Source organism: Sceloporus undulatus, chromosome 1 (assembly GCF_019175285.1).
Source record: "Sceloporus undulatus isolate JIND9_A2432 ecotype Alabama chromosome 1, SceUnd_v1.1, whole genome shotgun sequence".
NCBI classification, from domain to species: domain Eukaryota; kingdom Metazoa; phylum Chordata; class Lepidosauria; order Squamata; family Phrynosomatidae; genus Sceloporus; species Sceloporus undulatus.
The window spans coordinates 176,118,303-176,139,520 of record NC_056522.1 but is presented as its reverse complement, the minus strand read 5'-3'; the positions used below and the strand labels follow the sequence as shown (position 1 = coordinate 176,139,520).

At 39.3% G+C, this 21,218-nt stretch overlaps 1 protein-coding gene across 1 annotated transcript in view; it reads right to left on the bottom strand.

Moving 5' to 3' along the window:
• Window positions 1–729: 729 nt before the first annotated feature.
• EHBP1 (EH domain binding protein 1) overlaps window positions 730–21,218 on the bottom strand; it is a 306,873-nt gene continuing 286,384 nt past the window's right edge. The window contains exons 22-25 of the mRNA XM_042458024.1: window positions 14,115–14,214; window positions 10,527–10,600; window positions 2,124–2,238; window positions 730–1,810 (exon numbers count right to left, since the gene is read on the bottom strand). Of these exons, the coding sequence (XP_042313958.1) occupies window positions 1,720–1,810; window positions 2,124–2,238; window positions 10,527–10,600; window positions 14,115–14,214 (380 nt within the window). The 3' untranslated portion in view covers window positions 730–1,719. The remainder of the gene's footprint in view (window positions 1,811–2,123; window positions 2,239–10,526; window positions 10,601–14,114; window positions 14,215–21,218) is intronic.

The window sequence follows — 21,218 nt, the reverse complement described above, 5'->3', positions numbered from 1 at the left end:
AAAACCCAGCCAGCCCAGCCTTTGGAGAAGAAGTGCCCCTCTTGTCATTCATTCCTTGTTTCAAAATCCCCTCCAAGTTTTTTGAACTCAGGACAGCAGGGGAGCCTGGGCTGCAGGTGTGGCTGCACAAAGAGGGGGTCCTCCTCCCCAAATTACAGAAGCTCCCATCCAAGAGAGGCGCCTGGGAGTCAGACGCCTTTATTCTCCAGGATCACTTTAATAACAAGGGTTTCACATACACACACACAGAGAGGTGTCTTCACTGGAGGACAAGCCCAGCTCTTTCTTTGGTTAAGGCTCTGTCCACTCTTAACAGCCCTGGATAGAAACTTCAGCCCACTGAATTCAGAGGGATTCATTTACACCTTAGAGAACATCATACTAAAGCGTTATTAGCTGTAAAATGTATCAGAGAAACCACACAAACTACTCAATGACCAACTAGTGGTAGCCCTCCTGAAGGCTATAAAACGATTGATCTTGGCTTAGGAGGCCCCTTCCTTTGAAAGTCTTTAGTAGGATACACACCGGAGCTAGGAAGGGAAAACAAAACCCACACAGGACAACAACCTTCTCTCAGATTATTTCCATTTCTTCTAATATGCCTCAAAAAACAAACATGAAACGTGTAAAATTGATTCCTTTAAAAAACGGATTTGTTGTATTTGGTGGCCATTGCACTCCTGAGAAAAACAAATGCTTTCTAAAGATGTTGTAAGACCAGGATAGTTAAGATAAGAAAGATCCAGCTTTATTGAAAATATGTACACAACTTGGTATTGTAATAAATAAACATAACCGTTTCCACAAAAAAATGAGCAGGACATCCGAGAAAGATATATTAACTGGCAAGGGTCTTTTGTGGTTGTTGTTGTTGTTGTTGTTGTTGTCACAAACAATGGCAAGACAGACACCCCCCCCCCCATGGATACAGAATAAATATTAATAGCATTGTGGATCCAGAATGCCGAGGTCCAACAAAATGAAGGGGAGCAAATCTATAAATGGTAAATAAATAATTAATAGGAAAAAAACCGGGATTGCTTCTAAAGAAGAACATTTTTGTAAACTGATTACACCTCAGTAATCTTATTATTACAATCACTTCTTTAGCTTGCAAGGTCCTTGCAGCGTATAGGTTAAAAAGAACTGCTCTCTGAGCGCACAAGAAAGCCTTAAAAGTGGATACTTACAATAAAAGTAAAACTGCGTCCGAAAGGAACATCGGTAAGTATAGCACGCCGTAATAATCAATGGTCTGAGTATGATCTAACTATAAAACTTTTAGGTAGCGTATTACATATTACACATGGCAGGACTACATGAAACAATGCAAAATGGGTTCTTCTCCTCCTCCTCCTCCTCCGCTCTGCAAAGCTATTATTACGCAGAAGTATGCATTTGTAAGTTCTTCCCGCAACAAACACTTGCCAAGTGGCAACACTGGGATGCAAACCTACTTAAAGTAATTATGCCTAAACCCTGCAAGTCAATTCCAGTGAAGAGCTAGTTCTGAAGTAATATTGCTTCAATGGAAGGAGGAGAGGGCAGGGGAAGGAAGGAAGGATCGGAAAACAATTCGGGTAAAAAAAGCTGGTCTAGCCAAATGCTTCAGCAGTTTCTGAAACGTCCTTCTTCACGTCTTGGTGTCAGTATTTCCAACATGAAAGAAAGGTTAGATGATAAAACATGACACATGGCTTGCTCAGTGGAGGCTGATCACTGAAGGACACATTTCTCTTCTTTCTTAGCCATCTTTCCTTTGCTTTGTTCGAGAGTCCTTTCCAAATGCTCATCTTCTTCTTCAGCTCTATAAAAGGAAAAATAACAACACTTTCTTAATAAAGTTCTTCACATTTCAAAAGAAAAGGTGTTGCACCGACCTCCCCCCCAAAAGAAAAATCCAGGCCCCAACGCCACATGCCACAGGGACTAAGACATATGCCATCTGACTGGGTTGGCGGCATCACCACCAGAACACTGGATTGCACCGGATCTCTACAAATTTAATAGCTTCAGTGACCTTCCTTCAAAGTTTTCTCCCTGAAGGAGATGAGACGAAAACAAGGCCACCGGGAAAAAAAAGCATGCTTTATTAGTGTTGGCCAAGATATTAAACTCACTGTTTTTCTTGGGCATCCAAATCTCTGACCAAAGCGTCACGTTTATTAACAAGAATAACAAGTTCATCCAGCAAAAGCTGCTCTCGCCTCTTCTGGGCTTCGGTCTTTTGCCAGTCTGGAAAGGAAAGAAAAGAAATCCAGAACTTAGTGCCTTGAAAGCTTAAACCTGCGCAATACTTAAAGAAATCAGAGCCAGATCTTTGGTCTTGACAATGAACAGCCTCTTCTTTTCTCAGGGCCAATAAGGGTTGAAGGATTATTTCATATTCCCAAGGATTGGTATAACCTTCAACTAGCAAGAGGCATTTGACTTCTAGCGCTCCTGTGTGTATGCCTTCAAGTTTCCTGTTGATTTATAGGGACCCCATGAATTTCATAGGATATTCGTAGGTAGTTACTACTTGATCACTCAGAGCCAATACTTCTCAGTGAAACACAAAAACAACATTTTAGAGTTGTATCACGTATCACTCACTTCCGAAACGTCCCATAATTATCAGCATCTGCAGAATTAAATATATTTTCTATTGTGTTCCGAAATCAGGCACAAATCATGCTTTCTGTGAATGCACTCAGTTCTTATTTTGGACTGCACCGTAGTGGGGCGTGTAGGGATTTTGTTTCCGAAAGAGGAAAAATTAAGAAGCAAGAGTACGAAAGCAAAACGTGCAAAACACTTTTCCTCATCTCACTATAACCTCCTCTCCAATCTAAAAAAAAAAGCCTATTCTTTGCCTTTAAAAAATTCTTGCTAGGTCTTAGCAGTTGGAAATGTCTCACACTGGGCACCAGATGCTTCGGAATAACTTTAAAAGTCAGCACAGAGAATTAGCATTTTTTCTTTGAGGATAAAGTACATCTGTTGGACAGTATTACCCAGCTTCTTCTGTAACACTGAATATTTGGTAGTTTGTAGGATAGCTTTGTCGTCTGTGTAATAGTTTTGTTTCCCGAAGTTTTTTTTAATGGTGATGGTGGCATGAATCCATGCCCACTTTTTTCTTTGTTACTGAGATTTTTAATTTCTCATTCTTAGATGTTGCAGAAGAGGCTACCTCGCGTTTATTAAACCTTTTTTATTTTCTTCTGCCGATTCCACTGCCCGCCAGTTTAATAAGGAAAACCCACATCAGGGTTTCCTTTTAAAAGGGTAGATTTAACACAGGAGCCCTTCAAACTCCCAAACCACTGCTGCAAGGCCCTGTGTCCGTCAATCAAGCGCCAGTCTGTCCCGCCTCCCTCATTAGGAAGGTAAACAATGAAAAGAAGGAGAAGTAGATGATGAGGGAGATAGCAGAACAAATGAGAAGCGGGAGGGAAACAGGATACCAGCTTTAAAAGAAACCTCCATCGCTTCTGACTCATGTGAAGTCCACTTTCCAAAAAAAACCCAGCGGAAAGGCAGGGAGTGCAAAGCTTTTGGATTTCTCTCTCCTCTCTCCATTGCCCAGGGCAATCATGTTAAAACTCACATGGCTGGTGCTTATTCAGATAAACCTAACAATGCAGACCACTGGTTACCATGTGAATCTTCACAAACCGCACAAGAATGTGCTGGTTCAAATCCCCCTGACCCCCCTCCAAAGCAAAATTTATTCAAGGCAGCAAACTGTTCAGGAGCTTTATGAAAGCGAGTGGGGCTAGAGTGAAGTTGGCCTTGTATTTACAAATTAAAAATCAGATGCAGACTCATCCAATAAACTTTTAGAAACAGCGGTAAAAAGTCAGGAATGTGTAATTCGTTCTTTAAACGGCCTTCACATTCTGAATAGTTAGTATATTGAGAATACACACACATGCACACACATATCACAGAGAGAAGAAAATAACAAATACAGTATATGTTATGTTCTAGGCACTGACAAGAAAGAATCACAACAAAGTTCTCAATGTGCTTAAAAAGACATTACTGATGACCATGTAATTCCTCATTAGTACTAAAAGTCTGGAATTTTGGTATTATTACTCCCCCCTTTAAAAAATGAAATCTTCCTTAGCATAATTTGCAGAATTCTTACATTTCAACGCATACATTTAGAGAAGCAAAACAAGATCAGGACAACAGTCATTTCTTGGTTCAATATAACCAATGTCCCAAAAATACGAGATGTTGCTTGACTTAAATATCATGAATTTCAGTAGGAGTCATTATCTATAGAAGCTAATTTAGGATTGCTTAAATATGAACTCTTTTTACATGACAAATGATCACAGGATCACTATGTATCCTGTATCTACTCAGAAGTCTTACAAAAACCAACGGGACTTACACCCAGGTAGCCAGGTAAGCATACGTGGCAATACACTTGTGAGATTATATTCTTGCTAGAGAGTAAGTCACACCAAACTGAGTGGGTTTCTAGCTTAACAGGTATGACAAAATTAAGGGCTCTTAATTAAAATGGTTGATGACCAGACCTGACCTTTTCTTGGACACAACTTACAGCAATTTAAACTGTGTACTTTGCACACACATTCTATTTTCAATCTTGCTAACTAGACTGGAAATCTGGAAACCAGGATTCGATTCCCAGCTCTGCCATGAAACTTACTAGGTGCCCTTAGACAAGTCACATGTTCTCAGACTCAGAGGAAGGCAAAGGCAAAACACATGTTGCCAAGAAAACCCCATAAGAGGTTCACCTTAGGATTGCCATAAGTAGGAAACAACTTGAAGGCACACAACAACAACCTAGAGCTTGCAGTTTTCACTGATACCAGCCTCATTTGTAATTTTTGGTGGGATACACTTTGTAAAGAATGCCGATAGGTATGCTGACTTCCATTTCCAAAGTCCAAACACCAAGAACAGCAATCCATCACTGTAGGTAGTAAAAATAGTCTGTCAAACAACTTTACTTACAAATCAATTCAAGGCTATGATTGATAGCATATGCAGAAAAAAATAGCACTGAACAGTCAATACTTATTATCACCTAATTTGTGAATAATTGGTAGTAACTGATTACACAAAAACCAAATATTAATGATAAAGGAGGCTGCAAATAGTGATTTAAATGGAATATTTTTTGGAAAAATCTGCTTAAAATCACAGTCTCTGTATTTCTTGGTGACAGTTCAGTCCTAAATGCATTTATATAGATAGTAGTCTCCCTGATTCAGTTTGGGTTATTATCTTTCTAAGGCCAAAAAATAAAGTTCTGAAGTTTAGAAATAGAGAAATAAAGAAAATAATTTCTACACCATCTTACTACAGCAACAAGATTCTCATTATTGGCCAAGATTTGAAGAATCACGAAACTAGTTCTCTGTGTCCAAGGGGTTGGTGGTAGTTAGATTAGTTTAACTTCAAACAGCAGCCTTGCCTGTTCTCATGCCACAAAGGAAACAGCTTTAGAAAGTAAGAGTGGTTTGTGATATGCTTTTAAAAGGCTCAAAGGGAGGATATGACAATCCCAGTGGGGATTTTCACAGTGCAATCCTACGAACATTTACTCGTAAGTCTCACTAAGTTCAACGGGGCTTACTCCTAGGTAAGTGGATGTGTAGGACTGTTCAAGTTGCTTATTTAAATTTAAGGGGCTTTTTGGTTCTTGACAGTCAGTACTCCTCCTCCTTATATGCTGTCAATCTTATACGGTGTACAAAAGTAAAAACATGTCGAAATAATATTAATTGTGGATATAACAAAGTACAGTGGACCCTTGTTATACGCTGGGGTTTGGTTCCAAGATCCCCTGTGGATAACAAAATCCGTGTATGCTCAAGTCCCATTAAATATAATGACATAGCAAAATGGTGTCCCTAATAAAACATGAATATGGTTTGATATTTGAAATTTATACTTTTTTTTGAATATTTTCAAACTGTGAATGCTTGAATCCGTGTATAAAAAATCCGTGTATAAGAAGGCTCGAGTGTAACTGTTATTCTGTTCCTTTTCAGCTTCAGATAATGACCCAGCTAGGTGCATCAAAGAATTGCTTATGTAAAGTACTGGTTTGGGTATTGCTATTCTAAGCAAGTCCCTTTGAAATCAACAGGATTACTCCAAAGAGCTTGTATCTAGAGGGGGAGGATATTAGTTTAAATTTAAGTACTTGTGAATACAGGTTGTACAATCTCTGGAAATGACCAATTTTCGTGACTTGAAACTCTATACAAAATTAACAACTTTCAGAAAAAAAGTATATGTATGAATTAATTTCTTTAAATAATTAATTCTGCTAAGAAAAGACACTGACATTGGAAAAAGACATACATTAACAGGAAATACCATAATGAAAATACCCAAAGTTCTGTAGTTTAAAAAAAGATCCCTTCAGTCTTGTCACTATAAAATAAGCTTTGCAGTTTTGATGAAAATTAATGCTAGTTTTGTAAAGAGCACATTGGGGGATTGCAGTCAAAGCCTTATCTCTAGTTCCAGTCAACTAGCAATCCTGAAAGAGTTTGCATCATCATCAGAGGAGGCCATTTGATAGGATTCTACTGCTGAACCTAATCAATCTATGGAATACTGTGGCAGCGCCGTGTAACAAAGCTAAAATAGATTTACAAATGGGGTTTTAGGGGATAAGCTCCTCCACAGGATTACATATTGATTTTAAATATAAAAAGCTTATCATATAAACCATAGCTACAAAAATAGTGAACCTATGCATAAATCCTTTTAAGAAGAGCACCCACTTCAAACTCGAAGCCAAGAATGAATCAAGATGTACAAAATTCTAAAGATGATCTATTTCTTGGGCAGAGAAATGAACATGCATCGCTCCTAAGGTGTGCAAAACATGAACTTTATCTTTTCTAAGGAGGCATTACATCTGAACATGAGGGGCAATGCATGCAAGAAAGTAGCTGGTTTCAAAAGACCCTCAATACTCAGCTGGTGGCTGCTGTATAGTTGCACCATGTTTACATGAGACAACTTGATTTCTGCACTAGTTGTGAACTTCCTTTATGTTTCACAAATGCACATTAACAATCAGCTAGTTAATTTTTGAGACCTTGACCCATAGTCATATAATGAAACCATTTCTTCCTAAAGGAAGGATTGCTATAAACAAAGGTCTTTTCCTTTTCTTCTATTTATTTGGTGAAAAAATTCAAACAATCCTAAATGAAACGTGAAAAGGAAAAAATGTTTCCAGAAATACTACAAGCAGGATTGTAAAAATAAATGTCTATAATTTCTGTGCTTCATCAATACAGTTGATGTCTTCCTATGGGTTTGCTGAATGCACAAAGCAGCTTCAGGGTATGTGTGTGTGTGTATAAGAATAGGAACACAAATCCACTGAGAACATCTGCATTTGGATATGCATCTGATTTATACCTGCCGTTCTTAAAAGCAAGGCTATCTGTGAAACTACATGAAGTTTCCATGGATATCTGTACCATGGGGTGAAAATTCCATGGAAATATACTCGTAGGTATATAAATAAAGTCTTTCCTACTATCTGTGTGACAGTGGTTATGTGTTACAGTGCTGAATGAGAGGTAAAAGCAATAATTTAAGCTTTTCTAAGCCTTGGGTCAGTTGAGCACACCAACTGTTCTACCAGTGCAATGTCACAAAGCACAATATACTGTTGGCACACAACATTACATTTATGTTGCAGATGGACAACCCAAATTAACTTCTGGGCTAATATTCTGTTAAATTAGATAATAAAGAGAAACCTAAGTGAGTCTTGGTTGTAGAAGACTGGAATAATCTAGTGAAATAATTTGAAGCTGAAATTTGTCACCTTGAGGTACCTGTCCAACAGGACATTTTTTTCTCCTCTTCTCTCCATCCCAAATCTGCCAGTCCCACAGCCAGTGGAGAAAAGGGAGAATCCTCTTTCCCCTTTTCCATGGATAGATACTGTTCCATCAGTGGGAGGAGCTAATTAGATTCCACCCCAAGTAAAATTTAAATTCTAAGACACGGCAGATGCATACTACCCAACTCACAGTCTCAGAGTTGATACTATTGTTACCAATCATTGCAATGAAGATTATAATCAGGTCTGATTTTAACATAATGCAAATTGACAATGGCCTCAGATTTAGTTAAAGGGGTAAAGGTAGTCCCTTGACACAAATGTTTAGTTGTAACCAACTGTAGGGGGCAAATTCTCATTTCCATTTCTAAGCCAAAGAGCCAGCGTTGTCTGAGGACTGCTCTGGTGGTCATGTGGCCAGCATGACTACACCGAATGTTGTTACCTTCCCATTGAGAAGTAGTACCTATCTATCTACTTGCATTTGCATGCTTTCAAACTGCTAGGTTGGCAGAAGCTGGGAAAAGTGACAGGAGCTCACCTGGGTCTCGAACTGCCAGCCTTCTGATCTTCTGATCATCAGGACTGGTGTCTTAACCACTAAGCCACTGCATCCCTAGCCAGATTTGGTTACATATTTGGATATTATGAAAGGACAGTAGATTGTTAGCTATTTAAGTGATTATTCTTTTTCTACTGCTCAGGATGGGAAGAAGTGTGTGTCTTTTCTGCTTCTGACACTTAGGACCTAGTGCCTGGCTTTGGGCATTATGCACCTTGACTGGGATGAATAGGTGGTGCCTAAAACAGATTATAAAAATGTTTTGTTTTGCTTTGTGTCCTCATTATTCCTAAAGATGTGATAACCACTTTATAAATCTAACTCAAAGATATAGCCATGTTAGGGGCTGTACAGACAGCCTAAAAAGAGCGACGCTGTGCCTCCCCTGGATGCACAGGGTGGGGATGCGGCAACCAGATGCTATGTCTCCAACCCGCTGGGAAAAGAAGCCCTAAAAAGGAGCTTCTTTTGCTGACACTACAGGAGAGGCATAAGGGTTGCGTTGCGCCGTCATGACGTTTCCCATGTGCGGCACGTTTGACATAATCATGGCACAACCCATGTAAACAGCAGCCCTACTTTCAGTACAAAGCGTCAGTCTGTACTGGGCCTTAGGCTGGAGAATCAGTATGTAGACTAACTGAAAAAAAGAAACTGGCAGCATGAGCTTTCGTAAAGTTCACTCTACTTCCTCAGATGCATTTGGTGGAGTGGAAGCCAGGTACAGACATGCATGTGAGGATGTCAATTCAAATTACAAATCTTTGTGTATGGAAATGAAGTTGGACCTGCAACTTCATTTCCATACACAAAAGATTTGTAATTTGAATTGACATCCTCACATACCAATGACATATATATGTCTGTACCTGGCTTCCACTCCACCAAATGTATTTGAGTAAGTAGACTGAAGTCTATGAAAGCTCATGCTGCCAATTTAAATTTAACTCAGTTATACTTCCCACATTCACTGAAGAAGAAGAAAGATCTTTGAAAGGACAGTTTCCAGAAGTCTAGGCTCAAAATGTTTAGTTCTTTTAAACATTTTATGATTCTAAGTGTCAAACTCACCTTTTGAAAGCAATGGATATGTTTTAATTTAGGTTTTACTCAGGCCCCCAGTAGTTCTTGAGTTTTGTCAAGAAACTACAAAGAAGTGGATTAGAAAGCTACCTGACACCTTGTGCTTCTCCCTCAAACCATGCTTTCAGTGATGTCTCTAAACTAATTAGAATTGATTTATTATGGATCAGGTACCTTATCAGGTGAAGAAAGAAATTACCATGGACAGTCAAAGGGTTAAGAGGTCAATACAGAATAGCAAAATCAATTTGCATTGATTAGACAAAAGGTCCATTTTACAGAGCCCAGAGGATTAACTTTTAAGCAAACATCTTTGAACTGTTAAAGCCAGAATTTGTGGCTGAAAGGTATAAGTAAAACAGCTTTATTAAAAAAAAACCTTGGCATATTTAAATAACAAAATAAGCTAAAGCAGTCATTTAACCTATCTGGATGTTCCCTTTTATTATAAATCATACTGTATGTTGGATTACTGTACAGTTATTTGAAAGCATTATGAAGAGGAGGCAATTGTTTAATTTATCCCCTGTGTCAATCTGTGCATGAGTTTTCATTCAGGTGAGGTGATTTGCTTCTTGAAAAACTACAGAGAATAAAGAATATACGTCCAAAGGATTGTAGTAACCTTGCTGTTCTGCCTGATGAAATATTTACTTGACATATGTTTATAATTAAAGTGGATAAGGTTCAACTAATAAATGTTTAAAGTTGTTAAAAATAATGAATCTTATGTGTCAGTTTTTCCATTTTGTACTGAGGAAAAACCAGTACTGTTGGGTCAAAGCTAATGTCATTTTATCTTAAGAAAATGAACAAAAATTGCCAGGACATGAACCCACACCATGCTTTTCCAGTCTGTTTCAAGCTAATTTTTAAGAGGGACTCTGCCCTCTTGTTCACATAGGTCTATAGGTTAAATTCACAAATCTGGTTTAGAAATGCACAGTCTGTTTGTTGTTATACCTACAAAATCAGATAATTTTTTTTCAAGGGCAGAATTCTTAAACTTTTAAATCATTTTCTTACCTTCAATGGCAAGCATTGCTCTTAGCTCTCTGTTCAGCAGTTCGTACCTTCTTTCTAGGTCATGTTCTTTTTCCCTAGGCAAGTTGCAAAAGTTCATCAATATGTTAATTACTAAATCATTAAACACTTAAAAGAACCTTTAATTTACATTGATTTTTGGGACACATAACTGACTTTTCACTTTAGGTTTAAGCTACTCTAAACAAATGATACCCAAGAACAACTTTTTTCTTCAGGCAAACATTGCTCATTTTAATAAGCAATTCTGATGTTAAAGGACTACCGGATCCCTTATTCTATCACTGGAGTCTCCAAAGTGATGTTAATGAGGACCAGACCCCTTGGTTCCCCCAATAAACATCCTGTCCGTCCTAGATTTTTTTTGGTAAACTGTACTCCTACTTTTACCTTTGCAGCTTCCAGCCACTTATCTTTCTTTTCTTGATAATGCTTTCCTTCAGCATCATGTGTGTCCACAGGCATTATTAGAAAAGGCAAGACAAGGCTGCTGTAGCTAGTGTTTGCTTTCAGGAGCTTGTTAGAGCTCAAATTACCTTAAAAACTAAAAAGAAAACAGATCTACTGCTGGTCACTAAGTTGGCTGCAGTACTGGGTCTTGGAAGGGCATTGGTGAATCTTTGAGGCTGAGAAAGTGGGCAAAGAACGGGTTGAAAGATGATGTTGTTGGTTGCTTTTAGGATGGGGAACAGTGTAGATTGATGTGTTTCTGAAGGGGAGGGTGGGACATGCTATTTGCATAGGATATTTATTAGAGTGTCACCAGTTATCCTTTTAGGACATTGATGTTTTGACAATATGAAAGCCATGCTTTGACATTTGGAGATCAGTTCCAAATTCTGCCTTGTATTTTCTTTTGTGGCCACTAATCCCATGCCCCATGCATGGTAGTCATTTTGCTGTGGTGCACACAGCAACTTCTAATATTTCTAAGTGTGCTTATTAGCCCCACAAGATTAGAACCAGAGTATCAGAACCAGAGCACTGAAAAATTACTTTTTTGGACAGTATCTCCTAGAATAATCCAGCTAGCATGGCCACTGTCAGAGCTGTAGCTCCAAAAACAGATATTCCAAGCTCTCATTAGAATCTGTACGGTGTTATAGGGTTCATTTATTAAAATAAAAACAGAAACAAAACACCACCATAGGCCCCTTTCACTCATCACAGAGCCAGCAAAGCCCCAGTTCCGCAAGTCAGATTTTGTTGTAGACAGTAAAGTTTAATCCTTCTGTATCATACACCTTGCATGATTAAATGTGATCACTATAACGTATCAGCACAGTGTCATCTATTCCAGTTGCCCCTCCTAACTTGCGGATCTGGGATCCGTGCCCTTGAATATCTGTGGAGAGGTGACCTCTGCTATTTCCAATGGCGTTTGAATATGAGCGAGCCTCCATTTTTGTGTGTGGGGGGGTCCGGAATGGATCCCTGCAAAAACGGAAGGCGAACTGTACTTCAATACAATAGAATATGCATATGTTCATGTTTACTCAGAGCACATGCATGTATGCGTTTGTGTGTGCGTGCGCGCGCACACACACACATATTGATAAACCCCCATATTTGGGGCTTAAATTTGTTTAGCTTCACTTTGAAATGGGGCTCATCTCTGAAGCCTATCTTCAATGCCTGGCTCCCATCACAAAATGTTTGCCACATAGTACAGCACCCTGACTGTTCAGTAGCTGGAAACAGAATCCAGATGTTTGAACATTAGGTGCAAGAATTCTTGGGATTTTATTTATTCTTAAAAAGCAATGCTCTTTTTAGGAGTAAAAAATCCTCACAAGGGAAACAATTCCTAGAGAAAATCTGAGAAAGTGCCCTAGTGCATTTGACTGCTTTAAAGAGAAGTGCCAAAAAGGAACAAGTCACATAATGCAATTCCATGGCCATTCTCATTGGTCAGGGGTTGTTTTACTAACGACACTCCTTCTTTCAACAGAATTGGGGCCAAAGGTGTAAACCTCTCCCTACAGACCCTGGTGAACCCTCAAAACCTGCCCTGAGGTGCTGGGAAATACTGCTATGTCGGACACAAATGCAAAGTTGGATTTAGGCAATTAATTCCTGTACATCTTATGCAAGATAAGTGCCTGGTAGAACCTCAAAACAACAAAGTTGTATGTCCAAAGTTGCATGTCATATGTATTCTCCGATCCCAAGTAAGGTTGGAGAAGCTATGTTCCATATTTAGTCACTACACAGCTATTGGACCAGTGTTTCTGCTTAACAGGATCAACTGACAGTTTGCGTTCATAGGAAATCTGCTCCCCTTGAGATGACTGAGGGGCACTAAGAGGGAGCGATGATTGAATGACTATGGAGGAAGCGTGCCTGGCTTCCACATATGCATGCTTCCTCCACGTTTCAGGGATGTTTTATGGATGTTTTACCAACGATTCAGCCAGGTATGGAAATCTTCATTTTCTCATAAAACAAAATATTTCTTTCTGGGCAAATTTTATTCAACTGTATACTTTCTAATACACATTTTTAATATTTATGAGCTGAACTGCACTAGTAAATTTCCAACATTTGAAGATTAACTATTTTCCAATCCACATATTAGGCTAGAAGATGAGGACCAAGTTCACATTGGAATTTACAAAGAGACCTGACTGATATGCATGAATGAATGTATGGATCCAATCACTAGGGTTGGCGTCACTCAGTGTGGTAACTCATGGCATCACCCCCCTCACTGACCTTCTCCATAACATATCATACAAAATACTTAGCAATTTTTTTGTACTAATGTTATTCACAAATCATAATTCCCACATAGCAATGAATATAATGGCAATAACTGCGACATAAACAACTAACAAAATGAAAATTGTACCTTTAAATTACAAAAGCATACGCACATTTACATGTACATTGTTTCATGTGATTGAAGTGAAAATTTGATAAAATGTGATTTTTTTCCCTAATGAAATTTTTATTGAGTTTTTAATAATAAAAACCATAAAGTCTGTAGAACAATGACAACAACAACAATTTACTACAAGGTGTAATGTCTTTAAAGGAAATTTTAATAGATTTTTTAAATTAAAAATTTAAATTAAAAAAATAAAATTAAAATTTTGTTTAAATTTTGGCTTCTCCTTTCTCTCCCCATTGAGCCTTGTTCCATTCATACCATCTCTTTAGTGTTTTAAAAGGCCACAGGTGAACACCACAGCCTGTTTCTGCCAAGAGGCAGATGTTTGGGGAGAAGTAGTGTCACCCTCCTTAGGAACCTGGTGTGGCCTAGCCCCCACACTATCCTAGGAGGCCCCGGATCAAGTATGAATCTCTCAAGTAGAACAAATATACAGCCCTCTTGATTAAGGCTGATTATGCAAGTATTAGCACCATTCATTTATATGGTCTCATTTTAGAACTGGTGTATTATATTTACAGAATTACATGTTTTATTAGCTCTGTTTGAACTGCCAGAAAACTGAGTTACTTCAAGAAATCCCCAATACTTGGCTCTCTGGGGGAAGCACTCCAAAGTCTTACAGAAAGAAAGCAGAAAGGTGAAAGGATTTGTACATTATAACTGGCAATACTTACAAGAGGGAGAGCTGATTCATTCTTCTTATTAAGGCATTTTTCTTGTTGACTAGCATGAACCATTCCTGCATCATAGCTTCCTCTTCTTCAGTGTTTCTTCCTGTTAAAAAAACACGGGGACATCTGTATGTATTTACACAAGACAGTGTAATCAAATGATAAATCTGAATGGTCTCTTGTGTAGGTTTTCTGGATAATGACATCATAAAATATGGATATACCTTTTTAGATGTTAATCACCAATATTTAAATGCCACATTTGGGATCCCAAGACTGCCAAGTGGAGAAAATGGCTGTTTCAATTACCCCATATTGCTGCTCTGTATAAGCTCTAAGAAAGCTGCTCTGAACAGACGAGCAGCGTTTCTCAGACTTTTGTCCTCCAGGTGTAGGCTTCAGCTCCTGGATGTAAGCATGTATTTATGCTTGGCAGGGGGTTGATTAGGCCAACAATCAGGAATTCTGGGAGCTGAAATCCAAACATATGGAGGACCAAAGATTGAGAATCACCAGACAAGGGGGTGCACAAGGATTCCAAGAGAGGAGTGTACTCACAATATTCCCATGAATGGCCCATAGGAACTACAAACTTTTTTCAAAGTTTCAATTATGAAAAAATGTGTATCTCCAGTTTTTTCTCTTTATTCAATTTTATGTTTATGTACTGCATTTTAACAAACAATGTCCTTGGGCTGGTTTACAATTAAATTCTCCCTTGAGTCACAGTTAAAGGCCAAGGAAAGAGAATGTAATATATCTTGGGGCCGAACCATACTGTTCACTATAACTGCAGTCTTGGTCACAGAAACACAGCATCTTAGAGCTCAAACAGGCTGAAAGGGCCATCTAATCAATCAGCCAAGTAGGAATACATATTTACATCACTCCTGAAAGATGGCCACTCAACCTCTGTTTAAAGACTTCTAAAGTCTGCCACTTTCCAAGGTAGTCTGTTCCACTGTTGACCAACATTTACAGGTAAACAGGTTCTTCCTAATGTTTAGGTGGAATCTCTTGTCTTGTAATTTGGTTTGTCTTCTACTCTCTGGAGCAACAAAAAACAAGTGCCACCTTCCCTGTTCCTTGTACTCTTTTATTATCTGGGGCCTATATCCAATTGCTAGTCCCAACTGGAGTGGACCCACTGAATCAATGGGGATTTATTTGTAAAATCCTTGGATTCAATCGGACTGCCCTAATCTGAGCTAGGCTGGAATTTAGATCAAAATGTTCTTCCCTGTCTACCCTCCATATCAGGTACCTGACACAAAACAGATTCTGCATGCTGGTTATTTTAAAAAGAAAATCCTTAAAAAAAAAGTTATGGCAAATAAGCTTCACATTGCAAGTAGTTTGCTTATCACAGTGGCATATTACAGAAACATGCTTGTAGTGAGCTAGGATCAGAAGGATGAGAATGGATAGGTGAATTATTTTTTCTTTGTTGCTAGCCTCCTTGCATATAACTGTTTGGGAGGAGACAGGTCACAATTGCGCACTTTGATTTTCTTTGTTTGCTTCTCCACTATATAACCCTTGTGAGCCCACCAACTGAAAACCATTAAAAATCTGTACTACCACTACCACTGTACCAAACAATACCAATGGTCTTTTATAAGTATAAATAAGCCTCTCTGCTGACGCTCCTATGATCCATACTCAGAAGTAAGTCATACTGAACTCCGTGGAGTTGGAGTTTGTCCAACGAAGTGTGTGTAGGACTGGAGCCAAAGATCCTTTTCAGTTTCAAATAAATTGCTTGTCAATGATGTTGAGATGAAGAGCCTTATCGCATTACAAAAGTAAGACAAGATGCAGTGAGACAGAAGCAACTTTCTGCTTACCTTCCCGCATGATGTCATAGCCCTTCTGTTTTCCCTCCAGAGGGAGGAATGGTCATAAAATCATGCCTTTTGTCAAACGGATTTTTCCACTGCAACAAAAAAACATGCTTTTATGACTGTCTTCCTTGGAAATAGAACAGAACTGCTTCAAGGACATGTGGAGAGGTAAACAGAAAGCCGCTTCTCTATTGCTGTGTCTTGGCTTACTTTTGTAATGAGATAAGGCTCAAAGTGTAAGACAGCCATTTAAGTTACCTTTAAGTCAACATTCTAGTTAATTTAAACTTCAGGCCTGTTCTGTCACAAGCCTCTTGTCTCAGGTGGTAGACTGGAAACGTGGTGGAACAAAGTATACCAATCCCAACACCCACTGAAGCCCCTGTCAATTGTTAGTGTGCCTCAGGTGGCAAAATGGCTTAGGCAAGCACAGTGATGCAACTAGGACTGGGTTGAGGTGCAGGACCTTGCAAGCAGGACCCACCAAATGACCAGTGACAAAGCACCAGTTTGTAGGAACAGTGGTGAAATGGCCCACTGTCAGTGAATGGTCTGGGCATGCCAGGGCCTACTAGTGCCCTCTTAATTCCTATTAGGTTCAGTAAAAGTTACTCTAAGTGTGCACAAGACTGCAGACTGTTCAATTCTAAATGGGGTCACAGAGGAACAGAGTGATGGCTTTCCCATGGTACTTCAAGCTATGCTGGCTTTCACATCAGAAATAAGATTTGTGTTTGGGGGAACCATTTTGCTAGACTTTTCAGGCTTGTGAACCACTGTATTTTGTATTTCACCCTCTGAAAGCAATGAAGGGAAACTATGTATGTCAGCTCCAGTCTCGTAACTGATTGGCTTGGCCTGGATAAATTGTACTGGAACAGAATTGCTATGGATGCAGTGGATTCAAAGCCAGCTCAATGGACCACCAGAGCATCCCATTTTGGGGGCTTTTAGCTATCACAGATCACGAAAAGCTGTGGAATGCTCTTTCATGTGGTAATGCCACTACATTTGATAGTCTTGATGAAGAATCTGTGCTTAGGACAAGAGGCTACTGGAAGAACACAATGTGGAGAAACAGAATGGTTCTCAGTTGGCAAGAGGGTCACGGGGAAGGCTGTGTTTAATCATGCTATCTGTTCAACTTGTATGTAGAAAATATCATACACAGAACAGGTTTAGATATAGAAGGAGGAAGAGTGAAGATTGGAGGAAGGAACATCAGCAACTTAAGATATGCAGATGACACCATACTCCTAGATATAGGATGGGGGCCACCTGGCTTAATGAAACTACACGTGAAAGGGATCTAGGAGTCCTAGTAGATCACAAGTTGAACACGAGTCAATAGTGTGATGCAGCAGCTAAAAAGGCCAGTGCTATTTTAGGTTGTACCAATAGAAGTATAGTGTGTTGATCAAGGGAAATAATAGTGTCACTCTATTCTGCTCTGGTCAGGCCTCAGCTGTCCAGTTCTGTGCCTAGTTCTGTGCACTACAATTAAAAAAAGATGTTGACAAATTGGAGCATGTCCAAAAGAGGACGACCAAAATGGTGAAGGGCCAGAAAATTATGCCTTCTGCTATTCCAGAGACTAGAACACGGAACAATGAGTGGGCTATATTTACTGTGTGACCCTTGGTTGAGTTGAAGTGATTTACATGTTAATTTGTGTGTTTGTCTGTTGCTAAATGGCAAAGCCTCAGGGTGTCTATTTAACTAGTGATCCACTGTCTACTGGGAAACCCCCCTGACCCTAGGTGGTTTTCCTTTGCAATTGGTGGGTCTTGATTTTGGCCACTGAAATCCAGAAATATCTAGACAACTTCAACAGGAAAGAAGAAGCCCTTAAAGTAAACAAAGTTTGGCTACCAATCCTAAAAAACACCAAAATCAAGACCCAGTAAGTGCAAATGAAAACCTCCCAGTGTATATACCCCACTCACACAGTGTATACACCCCACTCACTTCCACACCAGCATTCTCTGAAGATGCCAGCCACAGATGATGGCGAAGAGTCAGGAATAAACTCTTCCAGAACATGGCCACATAGCCTGAAAACCCACAAAAAACTAACAAAGTAAAGGTCTAAACAGTGAAAGAGTAATCAATTGCTTCCTTAACAAGTATATGAGGTATATATGTAATAAGAGGTAGAAACTAAAGGGGTATGCCAAATGATTTATGGAAAAAGTATGTTTTGAGGAAGAATTAGCACGGGGGAGTAGTATTGTCATGTAGGTATTCTGAGAGGTACATGAAAGGGAGGACCACATTCCTGCAATTTGCACAGGGAAAAATGTCATGAGTTTGCAAAGGTCAATTATATGAAACAAACAGAGAGAAGATAACTAAACCAAAGATAAAGCCAATATATGAAGTTTGAAATGATGATGAAGAATCCAGAATCAGACAGGTGGATGTGGGATTAGAGGAAGGCAGGAAGTTCAGAGGTAGAGAAGGAGAGCTTGGTGTCACTTGTATATAAGTTGAAATGAAAGCCACAGAATTTAGTGAGATCACTCAAGGATAGTATGATGAGACTGAAGATATGAGGGCCAAGATTAGACCAGCAGTTCCTGTACAGAGAGAGAAAACAGAGGTTATGGAAACACTAAAATAATTATTTGACAGTTGGGAAGAGAACTATTTGAGGGCAAAATCATAGACAGAGAGCATAAAGTGAATCAAGAAGGAGAAAGTGATCATCTATTAAAGGCAGAGGAGAGGTCATGAAAGCTGAGCCTTTAGATTTTGCAATGAGATTATTTTATCGGCTTTTGAAATGGCTATTTCAGTGGGCTGGTGGGGGGAGAAATCCAGACTGATGCCGAATCAAAAGGTGAACTGAGAACACCGGAGTAGCAGGGATAAGCAGCATGCTCCAAGATTTTTGAAGGCAAAGGGTAGAAAAGAGTGGGGCTGAAGGCAGCAGAGAGAAAATGGTACAAGAGATGATAATCGAGAACTGGAGAAAGAGCGGCACATTTGAAAAGGTTAGGGAAGGAGGCATCAGTGTGAAGACATACATTTTGTAGTGGATACTGGCACAGTAGACTGCAACCAGAAGCTGGGATAGGATAAGATGGGATCAAAGAGTCACGTGGAACGATTAGATAAGAACAAAGTAGTCAACGTGACAAGTGTGAGAAACAGAAAAGTGGTTGAGGGAGATAGTAGGGACAACTGGAAGTGGAGAGAAAGAAGGGTGATTAGAGTGGATGGTTTTAAACATATTAATATAAATATTTAGAGGAATATAAGGAGGAAAATGAAGAGGAAAATGAGTTGTAGTTTAATGTGTGGGTCTTTACAATCTGCTTCCTGATCCACAATTTAGGCTAGATAGTTCTTTCTCAATGCTATGTATTCCTATATAAACCTGCCAGCTAGATGCTGTACCACACTTGTGTGTAATCCTTTACATGCACTGCTCTGCACATCTCTCCTCAGCCAGCAGTGGCAAAGCCTGAATGGGGCACTGCTGTTGCCATATATTGGCTGTGGGGAAGGAGGGGAAAGCAATTCAGGCAACCAAGAAGGTTGCCTCAGGTAGAAACTAAATTTTGGTCTAGAAGGCTGTGTCCCTTTGGCCTGTTACAGACAGCCAAAATAAAGCTGCTTCGAGTCACTTTGGAGGTATAGTATTTCAATGATGCATGAGTCCTAAGAGTCTGGAAGCTTCACCAAAGCTGCACTCCAGTCTTTAGGACTGGAGTATGGCTTTGGTGCGGCCTTTGGACTCTTAGGACGCATGTATCATTGAAATACCATACCTCCAAAGTGACTCGAAGCAGCTTTATTTTGGCTGTCTGTAACAGGCCTTTATTTGATATATAAGTCTCTTTTCCTCTTAACAGAATGTGAAACCCATTTTCACAAGCTATTATGTTTGCGTCATGGACAAACAAGTTATGAAGAGACTATAGAAGTTTTGGAATTAATATTCTGTCACCTGTGCATCTTTCCAAAACTTGATGATGATTCAACTGATGGTTAAATGACCTGCAACAGGACAAACATGAACTACTTCAAATACCTTCCTTACTTTGTGGGAAGCTAAACAAATCTGCTTGCAGAAGGGCACTTCTAGATCAGGTCCTTGGTAAAAATGTAAGCAATATAAACATTTATTGAGGTACCCATTTTAATTGTGTGTGTGTATGCATGTGTTTTTGTTTTTTTTTTTACAAAAACCATGCCTTGTTTAAAAACATTAACTGATTATTTGACAAGATCTGTGAAAGAATCCTACATATGCTTGCAGTGTATCTTACCCTGGGGGGGGGGGAGCTTTGAGTTTCAAGGCAAATTTGCCATTCTTTGCAACCAGCCATGCATTTTCTTCTGCTTGAAAGACAAACTTCCAGTAAAGGAAGTAATGTTTTGAGGAGCTGGGAAGAGGCTGAAGAGATATAATGTCAATAGGATTATGGAAGAAACTCAGACACAATAATGGAAAAGGTATAAAGCCTCCAGAGTGGTCAAAGTCCACAGTGAACAGTCAAAGCCAATCAATCTTCCCAGGAGAGGATCAGAGCGGGAACCAAGGTAGAGAAAAACTGGTCAGTATATATATGACACTATGGAGCAGATGAGGCAGCAGTAAAGCATCAAGATTATTTCGCTTGCTGCAGAGGTCCAGTTATCAGAATCTGGGCCTAAAATAAATGTTGGCAGGCTGATGAGATGTTCGCTTGACAAAAACCTACCAAAGGGCCATGCTTGCATGCAGTTATTGTTAAAGACCAAAAAACCCTTCACTGTGCCTGGAACCCTGCCCCTCCCATAAGGAAGGGTGGCTTTGGGTATAGCACTAAGGAAGGAAAAGGTACAAGGGGGGATGTGGCTCTAATGATTTTCCCCTGACCTCTGTAGTGGGACCAATGGGAGACTGGTATGGGCCAGCAAAATGTGTTACAGAGTCTCTTGCACAACGTCACACTATAATTCTCATTAGCTCTTGTACAAAAGTTCACAGAACAGCACTACCACCAGAACATCTTATGTTAATGCATCTTTCAATCCAAAGCTAGCTACTGAGAACTGCTCTTATGAATACTGCACATAATTAAAACCTATTATTCTAATGAATAGATTTGGCAAGTCACAGAAATGCGATTAATATACGTGTCCTGGCTTTTTGATAGAGAAATACTCAGACAACAAATATAATGATATTTTGTGATTTTCAGTACTGATAAAGTGAGTTATACCACATAGGTAAACCTTGCCTTTAACTGTCAAAGGGCATGACAGACAC